General features: G+C 34.5%; 3 protein-coding genes across 10 annotated transcripts; 1 reads left to right on the forward strand and 2 right to left on the reverse strand.

The window, feature by feature from the left end:
* Positions 1–228: 228 nt before the first annotated feature.
* On the reverse strand, positions 229–18,214 carry LOC105836744 (chromodomain-helicase-DNA-binding protein 1). 8 transcript variants are annotated; one of them, XM_036292734.1, is made up of 24 exons: positions 16,496–18,213; positions 13,601–13,713; positions 12,362–12,649; positions 11,126–11,314; positions 10,881–11,050; positions 10,634–10,797; positions 10,389–10,548; positions 9,973–10,285; positions 9,681–9,888; positions 9,328–9,608; positions 8,233–8,959; positions 7,896–8,141; positions 7,523–7,693; positions 7,139–7,262; positions 6,811–6,962; positions 6,378–6,739; positions 5,999–6,233; positions 5,602–5,721; positions 5,288–5,515; positions 4,828–5,157; positions 4,548–4,680; positions 4,187–4,445; positions 3,252–3,362; positions 229–3,126 (listed from the first exon to the last, which is right to left on the reverse strand). In XM_036292734.1, the coding sequence occupies exons 1-24, from the start codon at positions 16,499–16,501 to the stop codon at positions 2,895–2,897; spliced, it is 5,322 nt and encodes a 1,773-aa protein (XP_036148627.1). In that variant the 5' UTR covers positions 16,502–18,213; the 3' UTR covers positions 229–2,894. The 8 variants fall into 8 exon arrangements, with proteins under 8 accessions (XP_036148627.1, XP_036148626.1, XP_036148625.1 ...); XM_036292733.1 differs by having other exon boundaries at positions 4,193–4,677; positions 12,362–12,646; positions 16,496–18,214; XM_036292732.1 differs by having other exon boundaries at positions 4,187–4,677; positions 12,362–12,646.
* On the reverse strand, positions 14,410–21,497 carry LOC105836736 (hsp90 co-chaperone Cdc37). The gene is made up of 6 exons (XM_012680986.3): positions 21,266–21,497; positions 20,644–20,777; positions 20,113–20,557; positions 19,704–20,009; positions 18,165–19,627; positions 14,410–14,959 (listed from the first exon to the last, which is right to left on the reverse strand). Exons 1-5 carry the CDS (start codon positions 21,296–21,298, stop codon positions 19,418–19,420), a joined length of 1,128 nt encoding a protein of 375 aa, XP_012536440.1. The 5' UTR covers positions 21,299–21,497; the 3' UTR covers positions 14,410–14,959; positions 18,165–19,417.
* Positions 21,498–21,831: 334 nt separating this feature from the next.
* On the forward strand, positions 21,832–26,783 carry LOC105836751 (integrator complex subunit 7). Its single transcript, XM_012681010.3, has 13 exons — positions 21,832–22,291; positions 22,440–22,759; positions 22,835–23,059; positions 23,149–23,398; positions 23,468–23,541; positions 23,657–23,802; positions 23,877–24,222; positions 24,315–24,574; positions 24,700–24,900; positions 24,971–25,064; positions 25,173–25,276; positions 25,359–25,863; positions 26,051–26,783. Exons 1-13 carry the CDS (start codon positions 22,201–22,203, stop codon positions 26,318–26,320), a joined length of 2,886 nt encoding a protein of 961 aa, XP_012536464.2. The 5' UTR covers positions 21,832–22,200; the 3' UTR covers positions 26,321–26,783.
* Positions 26,784–26,892: the final 109 nt, after the last annotated feature.

Consider the following 26,892-nt stretch of genomic DNA (forward strand, 5'->3'; position numbering starts at 1 on the left):
ATATATATATATATATATATATATATATATATATATGTATTAAGTTTGTTGTTCGTGTCTGGAAGAATTCTTTATAAAAAGATATATTTAAGAACATTACGTATTATAATTGTACTCATTGCCAGTTAAATAAAAAAAGTAAGATATTCAAATGTGTGCAGAAGACCAAAAGATTTTCATAAAAAAAATATTTTTTGGTATGTCTCGGATATAAATAACGCTTATCACTACCATGAAAAACTTTTCTGCAGATATATTTTCAGAAACGCAGAGCAATCTACAATAAAGATAGATAAAATACGTTATGATCGCTTTACATATCTAATATACGCACGATATTAAACTCTATTCCGCTATGCCATTGTATATTCTCCAAATCGGTATTTACAACCCGTATCCTTTTTACCCGGCCACTCCGTATCCGTATAATTGTTGTACACCTCGCGCGTCGCTCCTTTCGCAGTCGGATGTTCGTAAAAGTTATAATTAGCTCTCGCTGCGTCTGAAACGTCATTTCGCAAATAAAAATCTGTAGTGAACAGATTTCTATTGCCACATAATCAATCCTGTTTTCGAACATAAGAAAATATGAATTACATTGATTTCTTTCTTAATAAATCTGAATCATCGCCAATATCGTTTCGTTTTCTTAATACACGTTACTATTTACACAAATGCACAAGAAAATTGCAAAATTGGTTTTACTCGGATACATAAAATAATCTACAAAATAATTTATTTTATGTCGATAAAAATGTTTCAGCATGCAATGACAGTCTCAAATTACAAGATAACGCATGTTCACAAGTTGAGGAGAATTCAACTTTCATGTGGTTTCATCATTTTCTATGAATGTAAAATTTGATGAGAAGCTCTTGTTAAAAAAAAAATATCAACTGTTTATTATTAATTAAACCAAACATGATTATCTTTATAATTAATCTTTAAATTAGAAATATTTTTAGTTGAAAAATATTAATATTCTATGAGAGAAGTTCTTGATTGTAGATAATATAAAATTCTTATATCAATGTTTCTTTTTTGATTGAAATAAAATTAAGGTAGCAAATATCTCCTCATACTCTATGTTAAATAAGGAAAGCGTAATGCTGCATTAAGTGATTTAACAGTTCGATACGAACAGAGTATAACTGTCTTACGCTATTATTTACAAGTATGTCACATCGGTTTTGTTCAGAATACAAAACTATGGTACCATAAAATAACGAACGCAAAAATAGTATATTCTTACCTATTTCTATTCTCTTTAAATCACAAATCACGCGTCAGAAGACTATTGAAAAAAGATGCGATCCAAACTATATTTTGATTTTCATAACAAATTATGTTCAATAATTATTAAATTAATGCGTTAGTTGTTCCAGTGACCGTTATTTCGCAAATGCAATACAGATTGGACAACCTCATACAATTCTGTTTACATGAAACACAATATTTCTTTTAAAATTTTTAATTTTTTATATAGAAAATTTATACGGTGGTGATTAGAGCTGTACAATTTCACAGACGTAGGCTACGTTCCGAATTCATTACTAGTATTAAAAAAGTCTATAGTATACGTAACATGAACTATAGATTTTCTGTACTACCAGTGAATTACAAAACGCAATTATTTTGTATATGTGTTACAACGCAACATCATGTCCATTCATGTTTACTGTAAGTCTATCGAATTAGATTTTGTAAGGATAGAACCGGCTAATATATTAATCTCCTCTGTAATCAGACGAGACTATTGAATTCAGGTATCATCCCTGAAGGCGATTATGTGGACGAGCTATGTTTCTAAACTGAATATACATATTAGTATGATTGAAAATGCAAAATATATGCGCGTAGCACGGAAGCAGTTTATTTATTTTACATAATAAAAGGTACGGTAAGAGATGCGGAGCAATTGACGCTAACGATGTTTGAGCAGTTTACAGTGTAATTTAGTATTATAGATAATATTCTACAACGTGCAAGTTCTAAACCGTTAAGATCTTTGAAAATACTAATTAAATTATGCATATGTTGATAATGTTAGTAATAATAGCGAGAGCAAAAAGTATTCCAAACTGTCAACTGGACCGCATCTACAACTATGTACGATAGTAGAAAAAAAAATGTATATATATTCGTGATTCCAACAATGTTAATTTTTCTCACAATTGCACGATAAAAAATCGAATATGCGAGAAAGAATAAGTTTATTAATAAAAAAAATTATAAAAAGTACAATCATACTTCAGGATTGTATTCCAGTATAATTTAAGTGATTTTCGTGTATCACGATAGATTCGGAAAGTTTATTTTAAATAATTTTATAATTTAAATTTTAGCACATGGCAATGAAAATTCAAAGAAATTATACAGATTACAATCCCTACGTACTTAAAAAGAAGCAAATTTACACTGCTCATACTTATCAACATTCCTTGAAGATTTCCAATATACGTTTCAATATATAAAAATTTCCTTTTTTATGTTCTTGCATACAAGACACGGTAACGCAGTTGTCAATTTACCGCTTTTCCATAAGAATTAAATTATTTAATAATTGCAAGAGCAATAATTCAATTTTCTTTCCTTTCCTTTTCTTTCTGAATATCTGTAAAAGTAGTTTCTAATAGGGAGTATGATGCACATTTTAGATACATCTTCGATATCATTATTATTTCGCATATAATGAACATCGAAGAATTAATTCTTTTATACATATAGATACAAGTATGGTGCATGTTCACAGAAACATCGTGCACCGTATATTCAGTACTTCTCCCATGTAGAAATATGAGAGAGACAGTGTCGTCACAAACGCTCTTACGCACAGAAAAATTATACACAAAACGGTTCCGATAACCGTGTCACAACCGAGGAAGAAAGAAGCACTAGGAGTTGGCGTTTGGCGGCGGTGGTCTTCTATCGTAATCCCGTCTATAATCTTTGTTCGGCCGCCAATCAGAGTAGCCATCTCCTGCGTAAGCACGACTTCTAAAATGACTCGATGGAATATCCGTGGGAGGATAACCACCACCACCACCACCACCACCACCGCTACTACCATAACCACCTGGTCCATATCCATAACCCGGTGGTCCAGAGTATCGGTAACTGTAATCACTAACAAATTATGCATATTAAAGTAAAATTTATGAAACAAATCAAAGTTAAATACATTAGTAGACATTTTTGTTATCGGCTCGAATATATCACACAATTAAATTTATAATATCATTATTACTCACCTTCTTTTATCGTTCATGTGGATACCACGATCTCGATCTCTATCTCTGTCTCTGTGATAACCACTGGACATTCGACTATAAGGCTCGAAGCGATCACGTTTATGATCGAATCTGTCATAAGAAGAAATTGCAACAGTTAAAAAGCAATAAAGAATCGATTAAATAATAATAGAAGCAAAGATGTCTGATTTTACATTAGATAAATAAAATCTAAAGTATTAAATCCGAAAATATAAATATTAGAAAATGTATTTTTAAAATTGGTAATTATACAATTATAGGAAACCACCTCCGATTTGAATGTCTTCACATGTTTTCAAGGTTATCATCCCGAGTAATGTTGCAAAGATTTTAGGCTGCGTTCGGGATTTATTAAAAAGTTGTTAACACGGAAAGTTTTCACGAATTATTTGTAATTTTTGACGTTAAAATTGCCCCGGGGCGCGCGCGCGCACATACATGGTGGAGGGGGTTGCAAGGGGGGCTCGAAGGTCATTTACCGTTTTTATTTACTTTATGTAATATGTATATTCATCGCCCTGGGTAGAAATGCGCAAAAGTATGGTGCTTATATATAAACAATCCAATAATATGGTATAAAAAACGTGTGGGCGAGGAACGGATTCCGCCTCTCCTTCTGCGCATTCCCTCTCCGTAATTTTTCCTAACTCTAACCCATCAATTTATGTCGCTATTTGGTTAATGCGAAAACATGGAAACGAACAGTGTGGATCTTGTTTAGCATGGAAAGTAGCAAACCCATGTGGTAATAACTTTTTAATAAATGCCGAGCGCGGCTTAAAACCTTCACAACATTACTCAGGATGATGACCTTGATAACATATGTAAAGGACATTAAAATCGGAGGTGGCTTCGTATAACATGCATAATTACCTTAAAATTGAAATGTGTATGGAAGTAAAAGATGAACTTACCCATACCTGCCATCTCTTATATCTCTTCCATCTCTAGGTAACCAATGATCATCTTCTCTACCACTATAATGCCCCATATTGTACCCGTCTCTCCTAATTCTGTCGTCTTTGCTTAAACTTAATCTATCACCTCTGTCGTGCCCCCTATCTCTATCTCTGTCACGATCTCTATCTCTTTTCATATCTTTATGTTTCGATTCTTTCTGTTCTTTATGTCGCGATATGTCTGCGCTATTAGTAGTATTCGATGTAGAATTTGCTGTTGATGTTATAGGCGTAATCGTGATAGCACCGATAGTAACTGTGGACGTGCTGCTGATATTGCTACTGAGAGCAGAAATAGACGAAAGATGTTTCTTACTTTGTGAACTGCTATTAGAGTTCTCTTCGATATCATCAACTTTACGTTTTGTTATTCTGCTGTCTTTATTACTGCTATCAGCTTGTTGCTTATCAAAGTGTTTCTCGTGAGATGACTTTTCATTGTGTTTCTGCTGAATATAAGGAAAGAGTATTATTTATCATAATTTGGTTCATTTTTTAATGCTAAATAAAAATTAATAATATAAGTAATAATATAAATGATTAAATAAGCACTTGATAAATTAAAAAAATATAAAAAAAATAACAATGTATAGTACCTTTGCAGTACTAGAACCGTCTTCTTTTTTGTCGGGACTAGATGTGGCACCGCCGTTGCTGTCGCCACCTTGTTTTACCAGATTTTTATACATCCTATAAAGTTTCTTTGCTTTGAAGTTTGTAAATTTGGAAGCGAAGTACCAAAGATTGCCTTTCCATTCGCTAACTTGTTCGGCGGTTTTATATTCCGCCAGACACGTGTTGATATGGTTTCCGATTTGAAAAAGACATCGACGCGCGCGAGCAACTCGCTCTTCCTCGCTCAGGGACATATCTGGAGTATCTAGGGCTTTTAACGCTTTCTTTACTGGCCTCATCTTCTCTTTACACTATATAATAAAATAGTACGTTAACAATTTTTAATTTTATTTTTACTTATGCACAATTTATATATTTAATCATTATAAAAATCATAATAAAAAAATATACAATCAAAATTTAAAAAATGATTAAATTAACCTCATCGAATATTGGTGGATCTAATTCGCCGATTACGTCGACAGCTCTTGGTTCGTTATTTGCAGTAAAGTGCATTGGACCTGCACTTTGTTTATTCTTTTTCACCTTTTTGTTATCTTTTTTATCTTTTTTGGCCTTCTTATCCTTTTTCTTTTCATCAGGTAGATCATCAATTTCTTCCTTAATTTCCTTCTTTATAACAAGATCTTCTTCTTTTTTAACCGCAGACTATAATTATAAACTATATATAGACACACATACTTCATATAAATTCACAAAATATAAAAAGGTAGTTTCTTGTTTTGATAACTTACCTTGTCAATTCTGGATTTTGATTTCTTATTTTCGTCGCCAGAACTATCATTATCTTCTACAATCTCTTTGGTAATTGCTGCTTTCATCTCCTTGGGCTTTCTTGGCTTTCTCATTCGCGCCTGGAATAATTGGGCAATTTATAGATACAAACTAAAACTAAAACTTAAAAAAAAAAAAAGATAAATTCATATCTTATACATATTAATATCACTAAATTCATGTTCCACTTTTGTACGTTCGATTATTTGTTCAAGATGTAGGAGAGAACAAAAGGATGGGAATAAGCGGGATATTACCTTGTATTCGGTTTCTAATTGAAGAAGGACATAATCCTGTAGAAGAGTAAATAAGAATCAATAAAGACATGTTGACATGTCATATGTAAAATGACCTTACCACTCCTAACTTAAGATCAATTTGTTTCTTCAAAATCTTCAAAAGATATTCTGCGCGTGCATGCACTCGTTTGAGCTGTGCTTTATTGCCATTAGGAAAAATTTTATCCCCAAGTTCCAAACTGGCATCTGTTTTTATCGCCTCCCATGAACCCATACCGTGTTGATATATGCCCTTTAATAATCTAGCATCATCTTCGGAAGTCCAATCACATTCAAAATTCGCCGGTTTTAATCTATAATAAAAATGTCTTGAGTTTCTTGTAATTTTAAATTAATTTTAATTTTTTTGCAATATTTTAATTAAGTAAATTACACAATAAAAAACTAGTGTATTACTCAAAATTAATTACAAATTTTTATTGTATAATTAAACTTACTTAAAGTCGAAATGCCAATTAGCACGTTGCTCGGGATCGGACGGTAGAGCTTGTTCCAAAGGTTCGAGTTCTTTAACTGCGGCCGAGAAAGATTTTGCGTTTACCATAACGTTTCCTATTTTAAAAGTGGGTCCTCGTCCTCTTTTCCGACCCGGCCCCTTGCCTTCTTCCTCGCAACTCTTATTCTCTTTTGCAGTATTTTCGAATTCTATTAAACACGCATCGCATCTAGACATCAATAGTTCGCCCAAGAAACGTAATTCTGACATTGGTTTCTCTTGTAGGTCAGCATCAGCTGCAATGTCATCTAATCGTTTCAAAGGCGCCGGGAATTTTTTATAACTCTTGATAAATCGTCGTATCTATAAAAGAGACCATAATTGTTGTATGCAGAAGATCAAAACACAACTTTTCATAAAAACTCTTTATATACCTCAACATCAGTAAAGCTTTTGATAATCTCACGTGGCAGTCTCGGTCTACCTCTCTTCTTAGGTCTGTCATCATCGCTTCCTTCTGCCTCGCTACCCGATTCTTCGCCATCCTCACTGTCATCTTGTACTTTTTTCCGCTTTTTACTTTTCCCTAAAAATAGATACACAATTGTGTTTCAAAATTGCTGTCAGTACTGGAAATCTATAGTGTATGTAACGGAAACTGTAGATCTTCAGTACTGACAACTATTTTGAAACATAGCCAAAATAACATTAATAAGTTTGTTTGCGTATTTTAAATTCAAATGTATGTGTTTCTAAAAATACCTTCGCTTTGATTGAGTTGTTGAAGAGTTTTTCGACTCCTCGGTGGTAGATAAAGATCCTCCATTTCCTTTGACTTTTCTTCCTCTTCCACTTTCCTTCTAAAATTCTCCGGAATAATTTCAGCCTAAAGAGAATTAAACAGAATTAAATAAATAATAATTCTACATAAATAAAAATAGAATATTCCAATAATATTCCAATATATTGAAAAAATATATATACAGGCTCTTTTATTGGGTAAAAGTAAATAAAACGCTAATAGAGCCAAAGCTGGTTGGAATAAAAATAGAAATTTAAATATATATGTATATGAAAAAAAAAAAAAGATTTTAATTACAAAATAAGGGATAATATACTTATTTATCTAGAAGAAAAGTTATTTACCCAATCTTTACTTTCATCGTCATTTTCATTTGGCTGATTAATGGGTTCCAAATCCTCTTCAAATGCTGTTTTAAAACTGGCGACTTTAAAGGCAGACAACAATTCATCGCCAACTGTTGCCGGCCCTTCGTCTCTCGTTTCAGCTCTTCTTAATATCTCATCGATATCACACTAATATTATTAAAAAAATATTAATTATTAAAATAAAATTATTGTGTAAGCATTCTAAGTATACTTGACAAATATAATTTATATTTTATTCGCAAATAAATATGTTGAAGGTTAATAATATGTAATATCAGATATTTCTAATTAAATATTATTCTACGCTAAATTATTCTAACAAAAATGTAAAATATGCCAACAAACTTACAGCTGGTTCTTCATCTCCGTCTTCTTCGTCTTTAAACAAATCCTCGGCACCAAATTTTAAAATAGCAGTCAAATCTTCTTTATTAAACGGATTACTATTGGTCCCCGCGTTCTTTTTATCTAATACTGTTCTTCCGGTTGTATCCATTCGCTGTATCACTAAATGGTCCAAGACCATTTTTTGCTTTGCACGCTCGACGATTTCTTCCTCGACCGATCCTTTGGTAACTAATCGGTAAATGTTTACCTACATACAATAAACACATGTAAATTTCGATAAGTTTGAAGTTTGAAAATTTATTAAAGTGAACATCAATTTAAAACAAACGCTAACCCACCTTATTCTTTTGTCCTATTCGATGTGCTCTTGCTTGTGCTTGTAAATCATTTTGCGGATTCCAGTCAGAATCGAAAATTATCACAGTGTCCGCGGTAGCAAGATTAATGCCGAGACCACCGGCTCGCGTCGACAATAGAAAACAAAAATCCTGGGATCCCTCGGCGTTAAAATGATCTAATGCTTGTTTTCGTAGTTCACCTTTTATGCTTCCGTCTAATCTTTGGAATGGAAAATGTCTTCGTTGCAGATATTCACCAAGAATATCCAACATTTTGACCATCTGACTGAATATCAGTACTCTGTGTCCTGTATCACGCAATCTCACTAGTAATTTATCCAGAAGCACTAATTTGCCAGAACCACGTATTAATTGCTGTAAGTAATTTTCATTAGTCTTTTCCCTTTCGCCTTCCATCGGTTTCGTGAGATAAGCGTGATTGCAACACTTTTTTAATTCGACAACAATATTCAAAAATGTCGTAGTAGATCCTTTCACGCCTTTTCGCAACGCTTCATAATTTTTGGTTAATATCCATTTATAATATTGTTTTTGTAAGGATGTCATTTCTACTCGTAAAATCTGTTCAACTTTAGCAGGCAAAGATTTCTCGACATCTTTTTTAACTCGACGCAAAATAAATGGCTCCAATTGCTTATGCAGTTTGGAGTATCCCTTTTGTGCAGCATTGTCGTGTTGTTTCTCAAATTCTTCCCAAGAAGTAAATCTACATTTGAATTATATATATAATATAATATATACACATACATAAGATATAAATATAAAAAGAGAAAATTAATTGTACTTTTATAAGTGTGTTACATTTATAGAGTAAATCACTATAAACTATAATATTATAGTTTAATATCTCAAAAACTACAAGATTTATTTTACCATTTAAAATTTTAAAATTATCTCTGCTTTATCCCCTTTAAGAGGGATGGGGATCAATATAGACTTAAAGACCTCAGAAACCTAAGAAATTTGAGACTAAATAATTTAAATAGATCGCGTAAGTCTTGAGATATTAAATTGTAAAGTTTATATGAGGCTTCTTGTATATCTAGATAGAAATTTGAAAACATAGAAACTAACTTTGTAGGCATAATGAAATGTAATAAGGCCCACAGCTCCTTCAAGCTGTTCTGTAACGGAGTACCAGTAATCAATAAACGATGATTAGTATGAAATTCGGTAAGTGCTTTGTATAATAAGGAATCGTCATTCTTTAATCGATGAGCTTCATCTACTAATAATACCGCCCAACTTAAGGCACCCAATAATGCTTTGTCCTTAAGTACAATTTCATATGTCGTAAGTATAATGTTAAACTTTAGTCTTTTTGAACCGCGATAGCACCATTCATATTCCCTAATCTGAAAAAAAATGTTTATTTAGAAAATCTCAAAATATCAAATATTGCGAGGCAGTAAAAAAATAATATTTACAATATTACGAGAATTGACATCGCCTAAATAGGTGACGAAATTAATGTCAGGTGCCCACTGAAACATTTCTCTTTGCCAGGAAGTCATTGTCGACAAAGGAACTACTAGTAAAAATGGCCCATGAAGTTGTTGCGTATGAAATAAATAGTAAAGGAAGCATATTGTTTGGATTGTTTTACCAAGACCCATTTCATCGGCTAATATAACACTGCAGAAGAAAGGAGATAATTAAAAAATTAAATACATATGATAATAATTTTAAATATATCGTTATTTGATAAAATCTGTCTACCTATTTTCCTTGCACCAAGAGTGTATCATCCAGTTAAGTCCATCCATTTGATAATCTCTTAATACTAAATCTTTTTCCTTGCCCATATATGTAGGTTGTTCATTCAGCTGATAAAATTTAGGTCTAGATTTAAGAACTTTGCAATGTTTACTCGGTGTTCTTTTGGAATCCTCTCTGTCACGAAATTCCTTAATTTTCTCTGGCCATCTTTTCACTATTAAAGTTCCATCTTCCCATGTAGCCTCGGCATATGATAAATTTTCCCATTTACAATAATAATCAGGATGTTCTGAATCTGGTTTCTTGTAGTCAGCTGATAAAGAAAGTAAACGATAATTTATCAAAATAATTTGTTTGTAATAAAAAGAAAGTTAGATATTCAAAATATTATTCTCAAAATAAAGATTTCTTCATACCAATAATCCTCTCAACGTTGTAATAACTTTTCATAAGATCTTGTTTAAGTTCCAATTGGCATTCTAAATAATCTAATTCTTCTGGTTCAGCCTGTTCTCTAATCTGCTGAATTCTGTTTTCACGTTTGATAAAATTGTCTAATTTCTTTAATCCTTTTACCTAATAAATACAAGAATGATAAATTTTTCTGAATATTGCAGCTCAGAATTAACAAAAACTAAGATATATATTAATAATGTAATACTTTTTGTGCTTTTAAAGATTCCTCTGATTCCCACGTGTTGTGTATGTGAGACCAGCCTTTCCATTTAATCAAATATTGTATTTCTGTTTCTACGTTACTTAGATCTTTTGGATTAGGATCGCCATTTTCTTCGACAGCATAAATTGTCGTCACATTGCCGGTAACTGCATGTAATTATATAATAGATATAATAATTTAATATCTAAATTAATAGTACCATAATGTTACACATATAAAACAAACCAACCTCCTTTTTTACCCGTCCTCTGTGCCAAAATTGTTTCAATAGTTTCCGCATTATCAGGCTCTGTTGACGCAGCATTCGATTCGTCAACTTCAACCAAATCCTCGCTATCGGTACCTTCTTCGCTTTCCTCTTTATAACTAACTGCTGTGCCCGTCCGTCTACTAACTTGCCTGATTAAGTTTAATATGTGATTAATTAACTCTATTTTTATGCTATTGTTTAGTTATTTTTTTTTCAACATGTACCTTCTATTATCATCGCTGTCAAAGGAAGAATTGTCAGAAGATTCAGAGATACGCTTTTTTCGTATTCTGGCTTTCTCCTTAGCTTTTTGCGCTGCGCGTCGATTCAGGGACTTGCTAGGTGGAGGTCTACGATTCTCAGTTTCATCAGATTCTGAATCTGAACTCTCCGAATTCCATGAATTATGTGAACTAAAACAGTAAGTCGTATATATACGACCATGCATGTTTTATATCTAACAAATTTGCATTTAAAATTTATCATACTATTTAATGAATTTTATTTAATTTATTATAAACAAAATTTGATTCTAATTTTTAACATTTCAGAACTTTTTTGTTTTTATATAATGTAGAAAACTTTCTATGTATATTAACATTAGTCCATAATTAATAAATAAAATCATATGCTTCACAACACATAAAAAAACTTGTTTGTTAAATTTCTAATAAATTCGAAATATATGACATGGAAAAACGCATTTCATGACGCAAACTGGAAAGCAGTTATGTGCAAAACCAAAGTGAAATCTGATTAGTGCAAACAGATATAAAAACATTTATGAATATGCAATTAAAAGTATATGTATGCATACATGTAGCATACTGTACGTGTAGTTAACGTATATGTGTATATTCATTAAATAAGTAATAGAAACAAGTAATTTTTGTTGAGATTGGTGTAAAAAAAAAAGAGCATTGTCATAATAATTCAGTGACATATATATTCAATATATTATCAAATAACTGCATTAAAATTACGCGACGTTATGTAACGGACGGCATCGATAAGATACGGCAGTGATAAGTCGTATTATATATATTTATATAAATTTATGTACGAATATGTTGATAAATGCAAATGAAGAAATATAAAATCTAGTAATTCATTACTTGTACTACGTGAAATATACATAAAAAGAAATATTCATCAAAAAATAAGCGCAATAACTAATACAATTGCCGCATAAAGGTGATGCATCATTGCAAAATATCTTTTTGTAACACGAATGATAAGATCCAAGTTTACAACATACGAACTACAGACTATTTAACATCAGCTACCGACAATTACGGGTAAGTTTTATCTCTGAGAACTAGCGTACGGCAATTTATCCGTATAAATATGCAATTCTGCAATCTCGCGATTGCGGTAATTCGTTCAGCTGAGTTACACATCGATCGTTCCCGTCGAGTCGACGTAGCCTCCTCTCTCTCCCGACGATTTGTCGCACTTACCCTTTCTTCTTAAATTTCTTGCGACCGTCACTGTCGCTCTCACGATTTGTCGCGAGCCTGTCGGGCTCTTTCCTGGAACGCCCGGACCTCCTAATGCCGTATATGTCAGGATTCTCGTCCCATTCGCGACTAGACTCATGTTTAACTCTAAGCTTTGCTTCGGTGCTGTGATTCGAGCCTTTGCTCTGGAAGCTATCGCTTTGTGCAGCAGGTGCATCCGATTTTTCCGACTTTTCCGAGTCGGATCCTGATCCGGAACCGGAACCGCTCGAGGAGCTAGAGTCGCTGCTTTAAGCAGCAATATTTTATTTCACTAATTGTGTATAAATAATGTACATGGACACTGTACTCGAAATACTTGCTCAGAATATTTAACGATAAAGTGGTCATTAGAATAACGAGAATTTACTATAAAAATATTAACATGATTTATTCATATACACAAATAAAATAAAAAATTTTTTAAATCATATTAGATTGAAAAATATATGTACGTAACGATAATCAATATAAAAATATTACATGTTAAAATTTTATGGTTTTCTAAAATTTAATATATTTCATGTTGAAAATGTCAATGTTATTCCATAATTTTAAATTCTACATCAAAATCTGTATCTGATATGTAGATACTTAAAAATATATTGATTCTAATGCTACAAATTAATATTACAGCTTATCTAGCACTGCATTGGAGTTTGATTACAAGAAAGCAAATGTTTCAACATAAACGTAGTACATAAGAAAATAGGGTAATGTGCTCACAAAAAGTAGGGTACACAAAATTAGCAAAATTGTTAAGATACTGTTAGTGCCACATAAAATTACAGAAAGTAGCCCATTTGTGAGTGGCATTGATTGTGACAAAACTCTTACACATCGGAAAACCTGCTATACACTTGAATTCGGTTTAATTTGTCTCAAGCTTATACTATATCATATGCTACAATTGCATTCTATAAAAGATTAAATGGATACTTGTCTCAAAGACTTAACAATAAATGAATTCAATCAATACTACAAAATTTAAAGAGGAAAAAAATTATATTCTCAAAAGCCTCGATAAAAATTGAGCATTTGAACAATCCTCTAGAAACAAAGTTATTATTTATATCAAAATATAAAACTCGAAATTATTTAGACGTTATTTCGTGCGAGGAAAGTACAAAATTTCACTGATGCAAGTGTATCAGACCTCACGATTTTCAGGCTGATGGGCGAAATCTTGTCTATACCTACCTTTCAGATCCCGAGCCTGAACCACTGTTACTGCCGGAAGAAGAGCTATCGCTTTTGCTTTCATTCTCAGAATCCGACCCGGATTCCTTACCGGATTCGGATTCTAACGTTTTCTGGAAGTCAATCATATCGGCCACATGTAATTTCGATTGTATTTTTATGCAAAATATCGCCCGTCGCGTTGTGTTGTTTGGAATAGTTTATTATCGCCAACTAACGCTTATAGAGAAAACGCCCCATAATATTATTCTCATAAAAAGAGATTTTTTTTTAGTCTAGAAAGAACGGTACAATTACGGTAACGAGCAGCAAAAGGTAATTCGCAGTCTAAGGGAGCGGTAAACTTTATTGTGCATTCTTTTATTTTCTTCAATCAGCTTGCATACAGAAATATCGCCTTTTCATCAGCATGAATCCATCCTCCATTTTGTGACCAATGTCCGCCATTTTGTTTTGTCAGAATAGACAAAACATTCATTTACAAATTTTGATAAATTATCGCTATTGTCCAGTTATTTGTTCGACTGTTTAGTTTAAATAAAAGCTAAATAAAGTGTAACAAAGAAAACCTCACATATTTAATATATTCTTTATATTAAATTTCACAAGAATTTTGTATTTAGCAGCAAATTCTCTTCTAATATCTCTAAGATTAAACACAGACAAAATCTTTTTCAAATTGGCACGTTTGTCAATTATCGCATCTGTAATTTATCGCTTACTGCAATTGGTTACAATATTATTCATGACAGAAGAATCTGTTTGGAGATGCTCAACGCAGGTTTGGGCACTGAATAATAGAGATCATCATTCAAACAGATCATATATTTATTAAATACTTCAACAATTACATATCTCAGCCGTCAAGCTTGATTAAGATATGTAAATGCATACAGAAATGTGTATCTAATAATCTAGTTTATTAAACTATTTAATTTGTATAATAAGAAATTAAACATATAATATATTTATTAATTTATGTTATGTATTTTATTAACCTTTAGATGAATTAAAAGTAAACTCAGATACTTAATAATAATGTGCTAATTATAGTTTTCTTTTAATGTTTCATAAGTTTTATATATCTACAAATCTATATCCGGCAGTGAACATAATCATAATTACGATTTGCTACAAGTATGTTAAACATTTGGTAAGTGTTATACATCCATAAATCTTTTAACGTTTTAAGTTTCATATATCTATAAATCTGTATCAATAGATGTAATCATTACAATTAAGATTCTTGCTACAAGTATATTGAAAGAAAACTACTGAAATTACAAGAGCGAACTAAAATTCTTTCTTGCAATCACGTTTTTGTTTGCCTATATTAAGTGTAGATTCCTTGCTCAATTTCTGTAACAAACGTTAGTGATACACACCACATTTTTATTCAAGACACCATATCAAATAGTATATGATAATAAAATATTAAAATAATCCATACTGTAGACTATAACCCTGCTATTATTTTAAACTACTTAAAATTTATGCGTATAAAATAAATTTTTTGTACATTATATATTTTTATAACAATGTTTTGTATATTGTAATGAAGAAAGATATGACGATAGAAAAAATTGAGCTCAAATATTGTCAAAAATATAAATTGCATCTTAATTTATTCATGGAGCAATGTCCAACATTATTAATGCATTAAGATAATTGAAATGTAAGTGTCAATTAAGAGAAGTAATAAGTGATCAGTGATGTACACAAATATAGAAGTCATTAAATTTACTTACATTTATTTAGAGACAGATATACACCACTGATGTAAAATTCATAACTATTTAAGTATGTTATACATATATAATAATATAAGGAGTATATTGCTTTAAATTTTCATACAAATTTGCCTGAAGCCTTTCTTAACTAACTCCATTGCAATTTTAAAAATTACAAATATTCTGTTGTAAATTGACGATTATTAAGCACATAATTATTTTTAATGTTATTTTCATAAAATTTACTGTTGTTATCAAGATAATTTTATTGTCAAATTCAATCAAATTTACCACAATACAATGCTGTTTTACTCAAAGTATGTTTTGTCGTTGTGATTCTTACTCTCATAAAATAAATGCAAAAGAAATCAATGATTAACAAGATTCCAAATGACATAAACAGTGTTTTACATTACAGACAGATGTTACAAAGTTCCTTGATGGACCCAATTGTGTCTGCCACATGCCAAAATTGTGGATTTCCTACAAAAATTTTTGCAAAGAACTCTCAAAGGTTGAAAAAGCAGAATATTTTTGACGTTATCCCGATGGAAATACGTCAAAATCACGGGTATTTGCCGTGAGAATTGCGTCACACATTCCTGACCAACAGGCAGAACTGTGCGCGACAATATTCGAGCTCAAATTGCAAAAATGGGTACATTTTCGATTTTCGAATAAGCGTGATGCCAGACCGAAGGAAAGTACGGGGAATCGTTTGCGACGAAAATCAGGATGGTACAACGGTGTTTTCTGTGAAAAATGTCAGATTGACGCGATGTAAACAAACCTTATAGGTTATTGAGAGGCTGGGAAAGAGTATAAAGTTGCGAAAAATTGTGGCGAGGGTGGACTAAGTTCCTGAGCCCGTACGGTCCGGGGGACCCCGCCCTACACGCCGGAACCCCTCGTGGGCGAGGATCCGAGGTTTTTTCGCGTTTTCGCGAGGTTTTCGTCGAGCACCGATACGCGAAAACGTATGTGGCTACGCGATTTTCCCCTATTCCAAACAACACGGTGGCCGCGACGGGCGACTCGCGTGGACGCGCAAAAACGCAAGGAACGCATCCGCGGACGATCCGCGGTGAAAATTGCCGCGGAAATCCGTGCGTACGGGGCCGAAATCGGGCCCAGATCACGGGGGTGTCCGAAGGCTGGCACTCACCTGCATGGCTCCGTCTACGCGTCGCACCGTCGACCCACCAACGTTAATCACCGACGCGCGCCGCGCGAAATTCTCCCTATCCCCGATCGCACCACTGTCACGCGTACACGCGCGCGCGATATCAGGCCGCGTTCGGCAACGCGAGCCCCGACATCATCGGAAACTATCGTACTATCGCGCGCTATATGGTCACGGACCCGAGAGGTAGACCGCCATTTTGTGAACCCGACTTGCTTCTTCGCCCTCCCCACCAAGCCGCCGTTCCCGTCATGCAACGCGCGCGCCATCTTCCTCGTCCTCTTCCCCCTACCAGCCGCTCGGCCAATGTCGCGCCGACAAGACGCGAAGCGTCCGCGGCGATTGGACGAGGCAACAATGGAGAGGGAAGACGTGAGGACGCGCGCATCGCGTGACTGCTCTGTGTGCGTCGTGTCGTGTGCGAGCGCGCGCGCACACCGGAAAAGCGTCTATTAAATGGAAACGTAAAATTTCTCACATGAATATCTCATACGAGAAATTTACGCGATGCGAGATTTCGCGATGAGCGAAACGGGACCCAGTAAAATTCGCTACGCGATTTTTCTCGCGCGGATCCGAGCGTTTCGCGACGAGATCGAACGACAAGGACGTCGGACGAGAGTCGTAAAAACGGAAATCGAACGTCGCCCGTCGGACGGCCATTTTGTATGCGGTCAACGATTTTACCCAGAATGCGCGGCGTCGCGTTGCCTTTTTCCCCTCCCGATTAAATTCCTTGCGCTCTACTTTACGCGATTGCCAGCAGCTATCGCTGAAAATGGCGTGGGCGATAGCTCGCGAAAATGCTGTAATTTTTTAGAGAAACCCCTTTTGCGAAAATTCTCGCCTTTTTCTAGCGGAGAAACGGTTTCGACATTCGAGAACGATTGAAACGGTAGCTTCGAACAAAGGAAAAATTACGTAACACGTAGACTTCTCGGAAAGCATCATGGCGATAACGATTTCAGAAAATTCGTCGCGATGCGCATAAGACGATTTTATTGAACTTTTTTTTTTCCGCGAAAACGAGGAAAATCCGGTATGCCGAAAAGGGGAAAATCGCGCAATAATCGCTAATGACGATGACGAAATTACAATCGCTAGCCAAATCGCGAAACATTCGAGAGAAACTTAACGGAGCGGCGTAAGGAACTTTGCGTGATCGACACGGAGGCGAGAAGGCGAACACAGTTCGCTCGCGCGCGCGTTAAAAAGTCGAGTCTGTACATACCATACAACGTGAAACGGGAAATTTTTCGAGGGCTCAGGAACTCGCGCTTAACTCTAGCACACATTTCTCGTGAAAAAGGAGGCAGGAGTCCACACCAACCGTCGGCCGAATGGAACGCAACTGGGACGCAAGGCTGGCCGACGTCGCCATGCAAAATGCGCAGATGAAGATGCCAAGAACGGAGCGCGCGACAGGCTGGCTTTCCATCGGGCGTATCGAGCGGGACGATGGACAATGGAACAGACGGACCGACGGGGCGTCGTCGTCTCGCAGAGATATCTCGGCGATCGCGTGTCGCGACGTCGCGAAAACGACGCCGACTGAACGGCGCGCCACGCCCGTCCCAATAGAAAGCCAACGCGGCCGTCTCGGAGCCGATGAGACTGTATCATGAAGAGAATGAAAGACGAAAAATATTACCTACGCCGTCCCTCCTGCCAACGCCACACCGGAAAAGGACGAGACGTTCGAGGTTCCGGTATTATGTACTACGCCGTCGCAAAACTCGATCGAGAGCTCGGCGAGCGCCGCCTCCTATTCGAGTTTAACGGCGGGCTTTTTCAAACGTGTCTCGAAACTGGTGAATGACTTTCGGCCTAAAAGATAACAATTAGCGAAGTTATTAATACATAAATAATAACGAAATATATATGACAACTTGTAAAGTGTATAATAATAATAAAATTATTCAACAAGATTTTAACATTGACAAATTTGATAACAAAAAGCATGCTTTGCGTAAATTATGTGATATTTAGTCATATATTAATTCAATTCTATAATTTATTCCCGTTTCTGTCACCAAAAAAGGAAAGAGTAAAACATAAGGTTTGTTCTTGGTAGCTGCACTGCTATACTGGTGCGATAAGTATGTATAAGTATACTGGTTGCGAAAAGAATGAGAAAAAATATATTTGTCTTATCCTAACTTATTGCACCAGTGCAGCAGTGCAGCGATAAAGGACAGGCCTATAATAATAAAACAATACAAGAATATAAGTTTGACATTCCCTACATGTGTAAAATTAATTTCTATTTCATTGTTTTAACGTTTAAAACATGGAAGAAAAACCAATTTGACTGATTCAGCTATGTGTACAAAATTAAAATAAACTGAATTTGAGAACTAAAATAATTTTTCAAAGAACAATTATACTATCTCATAAATAATATAGACGATATAGACAATTTAGACATATAATTAGTTTTATTTATATAACGATATTGTTCCCGATTAATGTACAATACTAGTATTATATAGGGACAAAAAATTTCTCGAAATAATTATGGATTGTGATTAACAATATATATGTACATTACATGAAAGGACAATTCAATAGTAACACAAATCATACACAAAAATGAAGATTATATAGCATTTCGAAGCTAGTACTCGTGCCACTTGGTAATTACATATTTCATGCGTATGCCAAGTTTTCTATTTATGAAACGACAACTCAGTCTTATAAACTAATTCAGCTCGAATTAACAGCGTGCCAACACGGCGACGTAAGAAAAAGCTGATGTAAATAATAATCTTACATTGCCGAAGTTTGCACAGATGACAATTTTTATTGTTAATATACCCGTTTTGGATTATGTAAAGAATAAATGATGTAAATGAGATACTGATTTTTCATTGAGTATCGGCAATAGGATTTAACTTAAATGCATTATTCCGGATCTGGTGTCTGTTCCGCGACAGTTTGTTCTTTCTCTGCCTCCTTCTTTTCGTTTTCCTTCTCTTTGTTTTTCGCATCTGGAACCCACAAACCGCTATCGACGCAACGTTTCATATGATATGTCGCTTCTTCCTCTGGCATCGCGGCTATTGTTTGTTGCAACAACGGAATATCTTGGGATTCGAAACATTTTTGTAAGGCCTAAGACAAATACGAAAAATTAAGAAAGAAGTTCATAGCATCCTCTTTTATGACCTCAAATCAAATTTTCACTTACCTCTGGAAGACTTTCAAATACTTCAACTGGATCGAGTCCACCAGGGCCCAAACGAGCTTGTCTCTCTTCTTCTTCAGCTTCTCTAACTGCGTCAGCCACCTTCTCCGCTGCTCTTTTGCGTATTCTGTCTTTAAATGCTCTAAGTTCTTCATCGAAAGAATTTTTGTATTCCACTTCGGCGATCTGAATGCGACTGAAAAAGGAACCCACACACGCCCGCGGATCAACGTCCAATTGCTTAGATAGCTCCAAGATATATTGCATACATATGCATTGATGTGCAACATGCTCCATCAAATTATGTTTCTGAAAATACACAAAGAAAATTGAATTGTTATAGATATATCATTAAAGCTACTTATTAAGACATTCTCAGTTTAGCGATAGAACAGTCACATGTTAAACTTACATCTTCCATTTCCAAGTTAATGCACCAAATGACCAAATAGTTTGCAGTATTCTCGCAAACTAGATATGGATGTTCTTGCAAGAATTTCTTGCTGTCATCATATTTTCTTAACATGCCAAACTCTTTTAGTTTTTTCTCGTGATCCTTAACAAACTGCTTCATTAGTTTTTCCTTTTCCTCGTCAGACAAACTCGAATCATCGTTTCTCCTTGGAGGCTTTGTATTTATCACAGTTTTTGTAAAACCATCTTGTCCAATAGTATCTACATTCCACGGTGTCAATTTTTCTTTCTTTTCCATTTCTTTCTCCACCTCCTGTATCTTTTTCTCTTCCTCTTCAAGATCCTGAAGAACTTTTTTCAATGTAGTTAAGTCAGGCGAATTTTTATTTTCGCTTTCTAACTTGGCTAATTTCTCTTTTGTATCCTTCAGCTTTTGAATTGTTCTAAAACAATATTATAAATGTTATAACAATAATTAGCTTTATTTTACACATATAGAAAACATTATTTAACATATTTCAGTTCGTACTCTGCTTTTTTCCTCATATGTTCCTCCTGTTCTCTCTTGCGCTCTTCCATTCTTTCCAGCCGTGCTTGATGACGCCATCGGAATAAGGACGGCGTATCAATATTTGGATGCGTATCATCTTCATCATCTGAAATCTAACAATTAGAATAGCGAAATTTGTCAATACAGGAATATTTAAATGCGTAAAATCTAAATATACAAGTAACATTGCTAGTAGTATTCAATACAAGATTGTTATCAAAAAAATAAACCATTTAAAAATTAAATTAATCTTGCAAAGTAAAAACAAAGAAAGTTGACAGAGTTGTACAAACTAATCATGTATAAAATTGAAATAAACCAAGAATTTGGTTCCTAAAAATCCGATAACTCGCAGTATTTGACAATAAATCTATGGCAATATTCTAACGAAGAATTGCTCGAATTTGCGATATATAAACTGCACTCTGGATTTGGACAGTCGAATCGAAACATTGTGCGGTTGACGTTTTGGTAACGTGTCACAACGATCTGCGGCGGTACAAGAATCACGCGCGGCCGGCGAGATCTAATCTCAACGTTATTCGAGAACGTTCCACTACAACATTTGGTGACGAGTGAGAACGACTGGCATTATCCTTACTTCAATGTTCTTCCATTTGCTGTAATCCACCATCGTAGCACTTGTAGAATGAACTCGCTGTCAACGAGTTGCTTTGATGATCTCTTTTCTCGTCCTTTCTGTTTCTGTCTTTCCACGGACAGTGTGTCGCATACGGAAACTGCGGATGGGATAGTGCGAATTGCCGCTCTCGTTTCCGCCGAACTCCTGCCGGAGTCTGATCTGTCTGATTGCCGTATTGCCGACTGAACTCGAATCCTGGCCAGAAAATCGCTGGAAATGACAAGAGATGGCAGTTCAAATTTCGATTGATAATTCACTGTAATCCACGAGACGTACACGCGGTACGCGTGTCATAAAAAGTTTTCTTATGCCTTGAATTGCCTTCTACATCATTCTACATTCGAATTGATTCGAATAAAATAGAAATAGATGTTTTATTACAGATTGAAGAAAAAAAGAGAGAAAGATATGAAAATTTAAAATTAAAATATTTTGTAGTATTTTGGAATTTGACATAAGAAAAATGATTATAAAATCCATGAAAAAGAATGCGAAAATAGACATGTTGAAAAATTATAATTTATATCATAATATTAATAATAATTATAGAGAGAAATTTGTTAAAAATAAGTTAAAAACTTAATATGAGATAAGAGAGTTGCATTCGCTGATAGAAATGTCACAATAAACTGTTAGCTGTCATGACGGTGAGCCGGTTGATAGCACTTGACAGCAATGAAATGAAAATTTAATAAATATTAGCGAACTTAAACGATCGAATAAATAATTAATCGGCAGTTTTTCATTCTATAGAATTGCTTTTAATGACTTAGATTTAACTTTATCGTACAAGATTAAGAACGTCAACGTTTAAAGTAGATAGGTTATATGTAACAAGACATTGACTGTACGGTTGTTTAAATATTTTGCACGTAATTTATATTGTGAAAAAAATGATCGGGATGAGAATGAATGCGTTTAACGATACTGGACTTGGAGAACCCGAGCAAGATGCGAACACGGCCCTCATAGAGCTCGATAAAGGTTCGTTTCTGCATTGTTGACTTTTCTAACCTATCACCCATATAAGCATATGCTTAAAAATCATTGAATAAGCATATTATAAATACAAACCTATATAGTTTGTTTACTGTATATTAATTTTTTTAACTGCAAATGTGCATGATCGTAGGTTTACGTTCTACTAAGACTGGAGAACAATGCGAGGCTATAGTACGCTTCCCTAGACTATTTGAGAAATATCCCTTCCCAATATTAATAAACTCGTCTCTGTTGAAATTGGCCGAGGTGTTTCGCACCGGGAGCAATTTCTTACGAGTATGGGTTCTAAGGGTGTGTCAGCAGAGTGAGAAACATTTGGACAAAATCTTGAATGTAGATGAGTTTGTAAGGCGCATTTATAGTGTTATACATTCAAATGATCCTGTCGCTAGGGCACTCACTCTACGTACATTGGGCAGTGTAGCTGGCATTATTCCCGAGAGGCAACAGGTAATGCATTTAATAAAAAATAAGATAATTTCTAGCTTATACAGATAATAAAGTTATCAACTATTATTATACAAGGTACACCACAGCATAAGAAGGTCCTTGGATTCTCATGATTCAGTTGAAGTAGAAGCTGCGATATACGCTGCTCAAATGTTTGCAGCACAGTCCAAACTATTTGCTGTATCTATGTGCAGTAAGATTTCCGATATGATCAGAGGTCAAGCTACCCCTGCCTCAATGAAGTTGCAACTTATACCGATTCTACAGTATATGCATCATGATACTTTTACAGCATCAATGGTATATAATGCTTTGTATAATTAATATATTTTATATATTCCATGTGTAAATTTAGAAAAAAATGTACATAATTATTATTTATTATAAAGGTAAACGAATTGTGTATGGAGCTTCTTGCGAGTTATCCAGCAGCGGACTTTGTCAGAGTTACTTTAAGTGCACTAAGCACTCTGGCATCTGCGACGTTAATAGATGTGCCACAACAGGTTGCATTATTGTTACGTTATTTACAAGATGATCCAAGATTATCTGTTAAACGTCATGCCTTGCATCTATTACACAGTTTAGCTAGAAGGGGGGCACATCTCTGGCCACAGGGTGCTCTTAATAATTTAATTGGTATATGATTTGTGATATAATTATTATTTAATGTTTATACAAGTATGTAATTGATATTTAATAATTTAGAGAGTACCACAACGCTTTTACAAGATGGTTCAGGAAATACAGATCTTCTTATTCGTACTTTAGACGTAATTGAGGTCAGTTAAATAAGTATACATATACATTTTTACTTTTTTATGTGATTACAAAAGTTTATTTGTAGTTTACTCTTTATTTACACATGAATTCAATTAAATTCCTATTGAAATACAGGTACTTAGCCAAAATGCTGTAACATGCGACGCAAATATGGAAGAAAATAGTCCCTTATTACAATTGTGTTTAAATGCATGTTATTCGCCTGATCCGTTTGTTGCAGTAAAAGCAATTACTATACTTTCTAGAGTTGCCTGTTACTGGTACGTATATGCACAGGCTTTTTTTTAAATATATTTATAAAATAGATAATTAAAGTGGATTATATTGTTGACAGTTATCAAGAAGGGTTGCCTGCTTATGGTATACAAGATGTGATTTCTTGTCTGGAAACTCTTATTGTATTATTAGTTTTGGATGACAAACATTTGCATCAGTTGAAGGCATGCTTACGTTCGACAGTAAAATTATGTCAGTCGCAACCCAGTCATTGTGCTATATTTGTTGACGCCATTGGTTCTACTCTTATCAATACCAGTACAGAAAATGGTCAGAATGAAAAGCAGACGGTCGCATTGTGCGAAGCCTTAGGTGCTATTGGTAGTTTAGGCGAGAATACATTGCTTTCTCTTTTACCAGACATTTTGATCAAGCTTAAACAGACATCTCATGTGCATACAAAGGTAAACTTATATAAGAATTGTTTCCTTAATTAAGAGAATTTATCTTTTTGACAAACAGATATTTTCATGAAATTCTGTTCTGATTTGAAAAGGCAATGCTTTGTACATTACTATTTCAAATGGTGGCCGGCGGATATGAATGGAATTCGGAATGTTTAGAGGCAATAGAGAACGTCGTGAGAAACGTGGATGGTTGGGCAAAATATCGCATTGCACGTAGCGCCGCAAGATATGGCCATCATACAATTGCCACTGGAATATTTAAAGGATTAAAAGAAACCGTAGCATCAGAGCAGCTACATTTTTGGCTGTCTGGTTTAGAATTAGTTACAAAAGCAGAATGCTGTCTTATGTATGTATATTCTCTATATTCAAAACGATATAATATTCTATATATTATTCTCTATTTTTCACTCTATATATCTTCATTCTATGTATTTTTCTCCATTTTTCACTTTAATGTAATAATGTATAAAGGAATAAAATGGAAAGCGAAGAAGATGTGAGTAAACCCGAGATTGTGGAAAAACTAAATGGCGCGATAGCACGTTATGCGAGCGCTTGCGCATCTCTCAAAGCTGCTAGCACTCCATTACGCAGTTTGCAATTTCCGAGCGAATATTCGAAACTGCGTTGTGAATTTTTACAATCTATAGCGCAGTTATTACATTCGTGCATGTAAGTAACAATGTAGCAAATGTGAAATTAGGAAAAAAAACATCGCTGAAATAAAAATCTATATTTTTAGATCTTTATGTACCGCGCCACCACCTGCTATAGCTGTCACAGTCGTCATTGCAACGAAAGACGATCTCCAGAGATACGGACGTGTTACACATCAGGTACAATTCGTATAATCTTAATTGCAAAGTGATTTTAAGAACAATTACAATTATATATACAAATATTATTATTGTGTGTGTTATATTATTATAAATCGTATGTTACAGTTGCGAAAATCAGCTCAAGACTTGAAAAACTGTGCGGAAAATTATCAAAAGTTATATCAATCAGCCTTTGATGCCGATCCGGGATCATTGGCGAATATTCGAGCGTATCCTTTTATTAGAACATTTTTTATTTGACCATCATTTATTTAACAACATTTGCTATTTACCTTGATTCGTCTCGTATAGATTACAAGAAATATGTAGATTACTCGCGAACAGCATAGAACGAGTTTGTGGCTGGGTCGGGGTTTCGATGTATCAGCAGCAAAACGATACCGTGAATTTCAATTTCGGCGATTCCGTGGAGATGCGGCAGTTGGCTCGTTGTTGCGCCGAACTGCGCCGTCTAGCGCCGCCCTGGATCGGAAATGACGGAAAAGCCGGAGCCATCAGTCACATGAGAGTTAGTAGTTTGATATCACAAGTGACACTACTCGCTGGTGGAACGATGAGATTGCCGATTCCGCGATATTTCTTCCAAACTCTGCAAACTACTAGCATTAAGCTATCAGTGTCACCTCAACCACGTGTTCTCGGTGAACCTGTATCTGTACCACAAGGTAGTCAATTAGCACTCAAAGTCGAAGGAGTGTTGCGACATGGTCGGCGAGCATCACTTTTCCGTTCCGTCGCTGCTGTCTGTATTTCCATCTCGACGACGCCGCCATCGAAAATAAATTCTGATCAAAGGGTAAACAAAATGTCTAAAATTACAAATGTATCAATTATTGAAAATTGAACAGTATATTATACATTTATTAAGTAAAAAGACAATAATGTATTTAAAGTATCTGTAAATGTTTAAAAGTTAATAAGGAATGAAAAAGTTAAAAACAATACATTTATGAGACTATTAAATAATATGTGTTTGCTCGCAGGATGCCAATGTGAACGAATTGCAGCAAACGGTAACGCCTCATCGAGACTTCTTCGCCTGCGAATTTTTACTATCTTTGGGAATACCTGGATCCACGATTATATCCCCATGCACAGTTGGTGCAAATACCGTCCCAAATAGTGGTGGTCAATATCAAATCACGGCGAGCGCGAGTATACTGGACAAGGACGGCAATGTGTGGAAATGTGGTCCACGTTCCACTCTTCCCGTTCGAGTACACGAAGAGCCTGCGAAAAGAAAGTTACCTTAAGGACACGCATTTTATGCCATGCAATGTGTTTTCTAAAATTTTTATTCAAATGAATTTTAATAACAATTTTCAATAAATTGTATTTACATGTGATACTTTTTCGTGACTTTGCTTTTAATTCTAAATGACTACATTATGCGTTTTTGCACTATAATTACACTGACGTAATACTCATTTTTTAATTTTTGTTTGGATAAGATCCTACTTAAAAAGAAAAATTTATATTAAAATTCAATTGATGCGAAAAATTTTCGTCATGTGATATTCCCATTCAAACGTAATCTGCAACTTTTTGTTTCATTATATCACAATTTTTATTATTTTTAAAACGACACCTAAATTCGAAGATACTGGAAAACGAAATTTGTATCTCACCTATAATTGCCCACGATAAATAATTGCAGGCGAGTTTTTTCGATCGATCAATCGACAAATAAAAAAAAAAAACTTTTAGAGAAGTGTATATATTGAAGAAGCATTATTTCACATTTAAACATCACATTATATACATTATTATTGCAATTCGGCGCTTAAGAAGCATTATTTTATGCACCTCGCTAATCTAAAACTTC

Source organism: Monomorium pharaonis, chromosome 10, assembly GCF_013373865.1.
Source record: "Monomorium pharaonis isolate MP-MQ-018 chromosome 10, ASM1337386v2, whole genome shotgun sequence".
Taxonomy (NCBI): domain Eukaryota; kingdom Metazoa; phylum Arthropoda; class Insecta; order Hymenoptera; family Formicidae; genus Monomorium; species Monomorium pharaonis.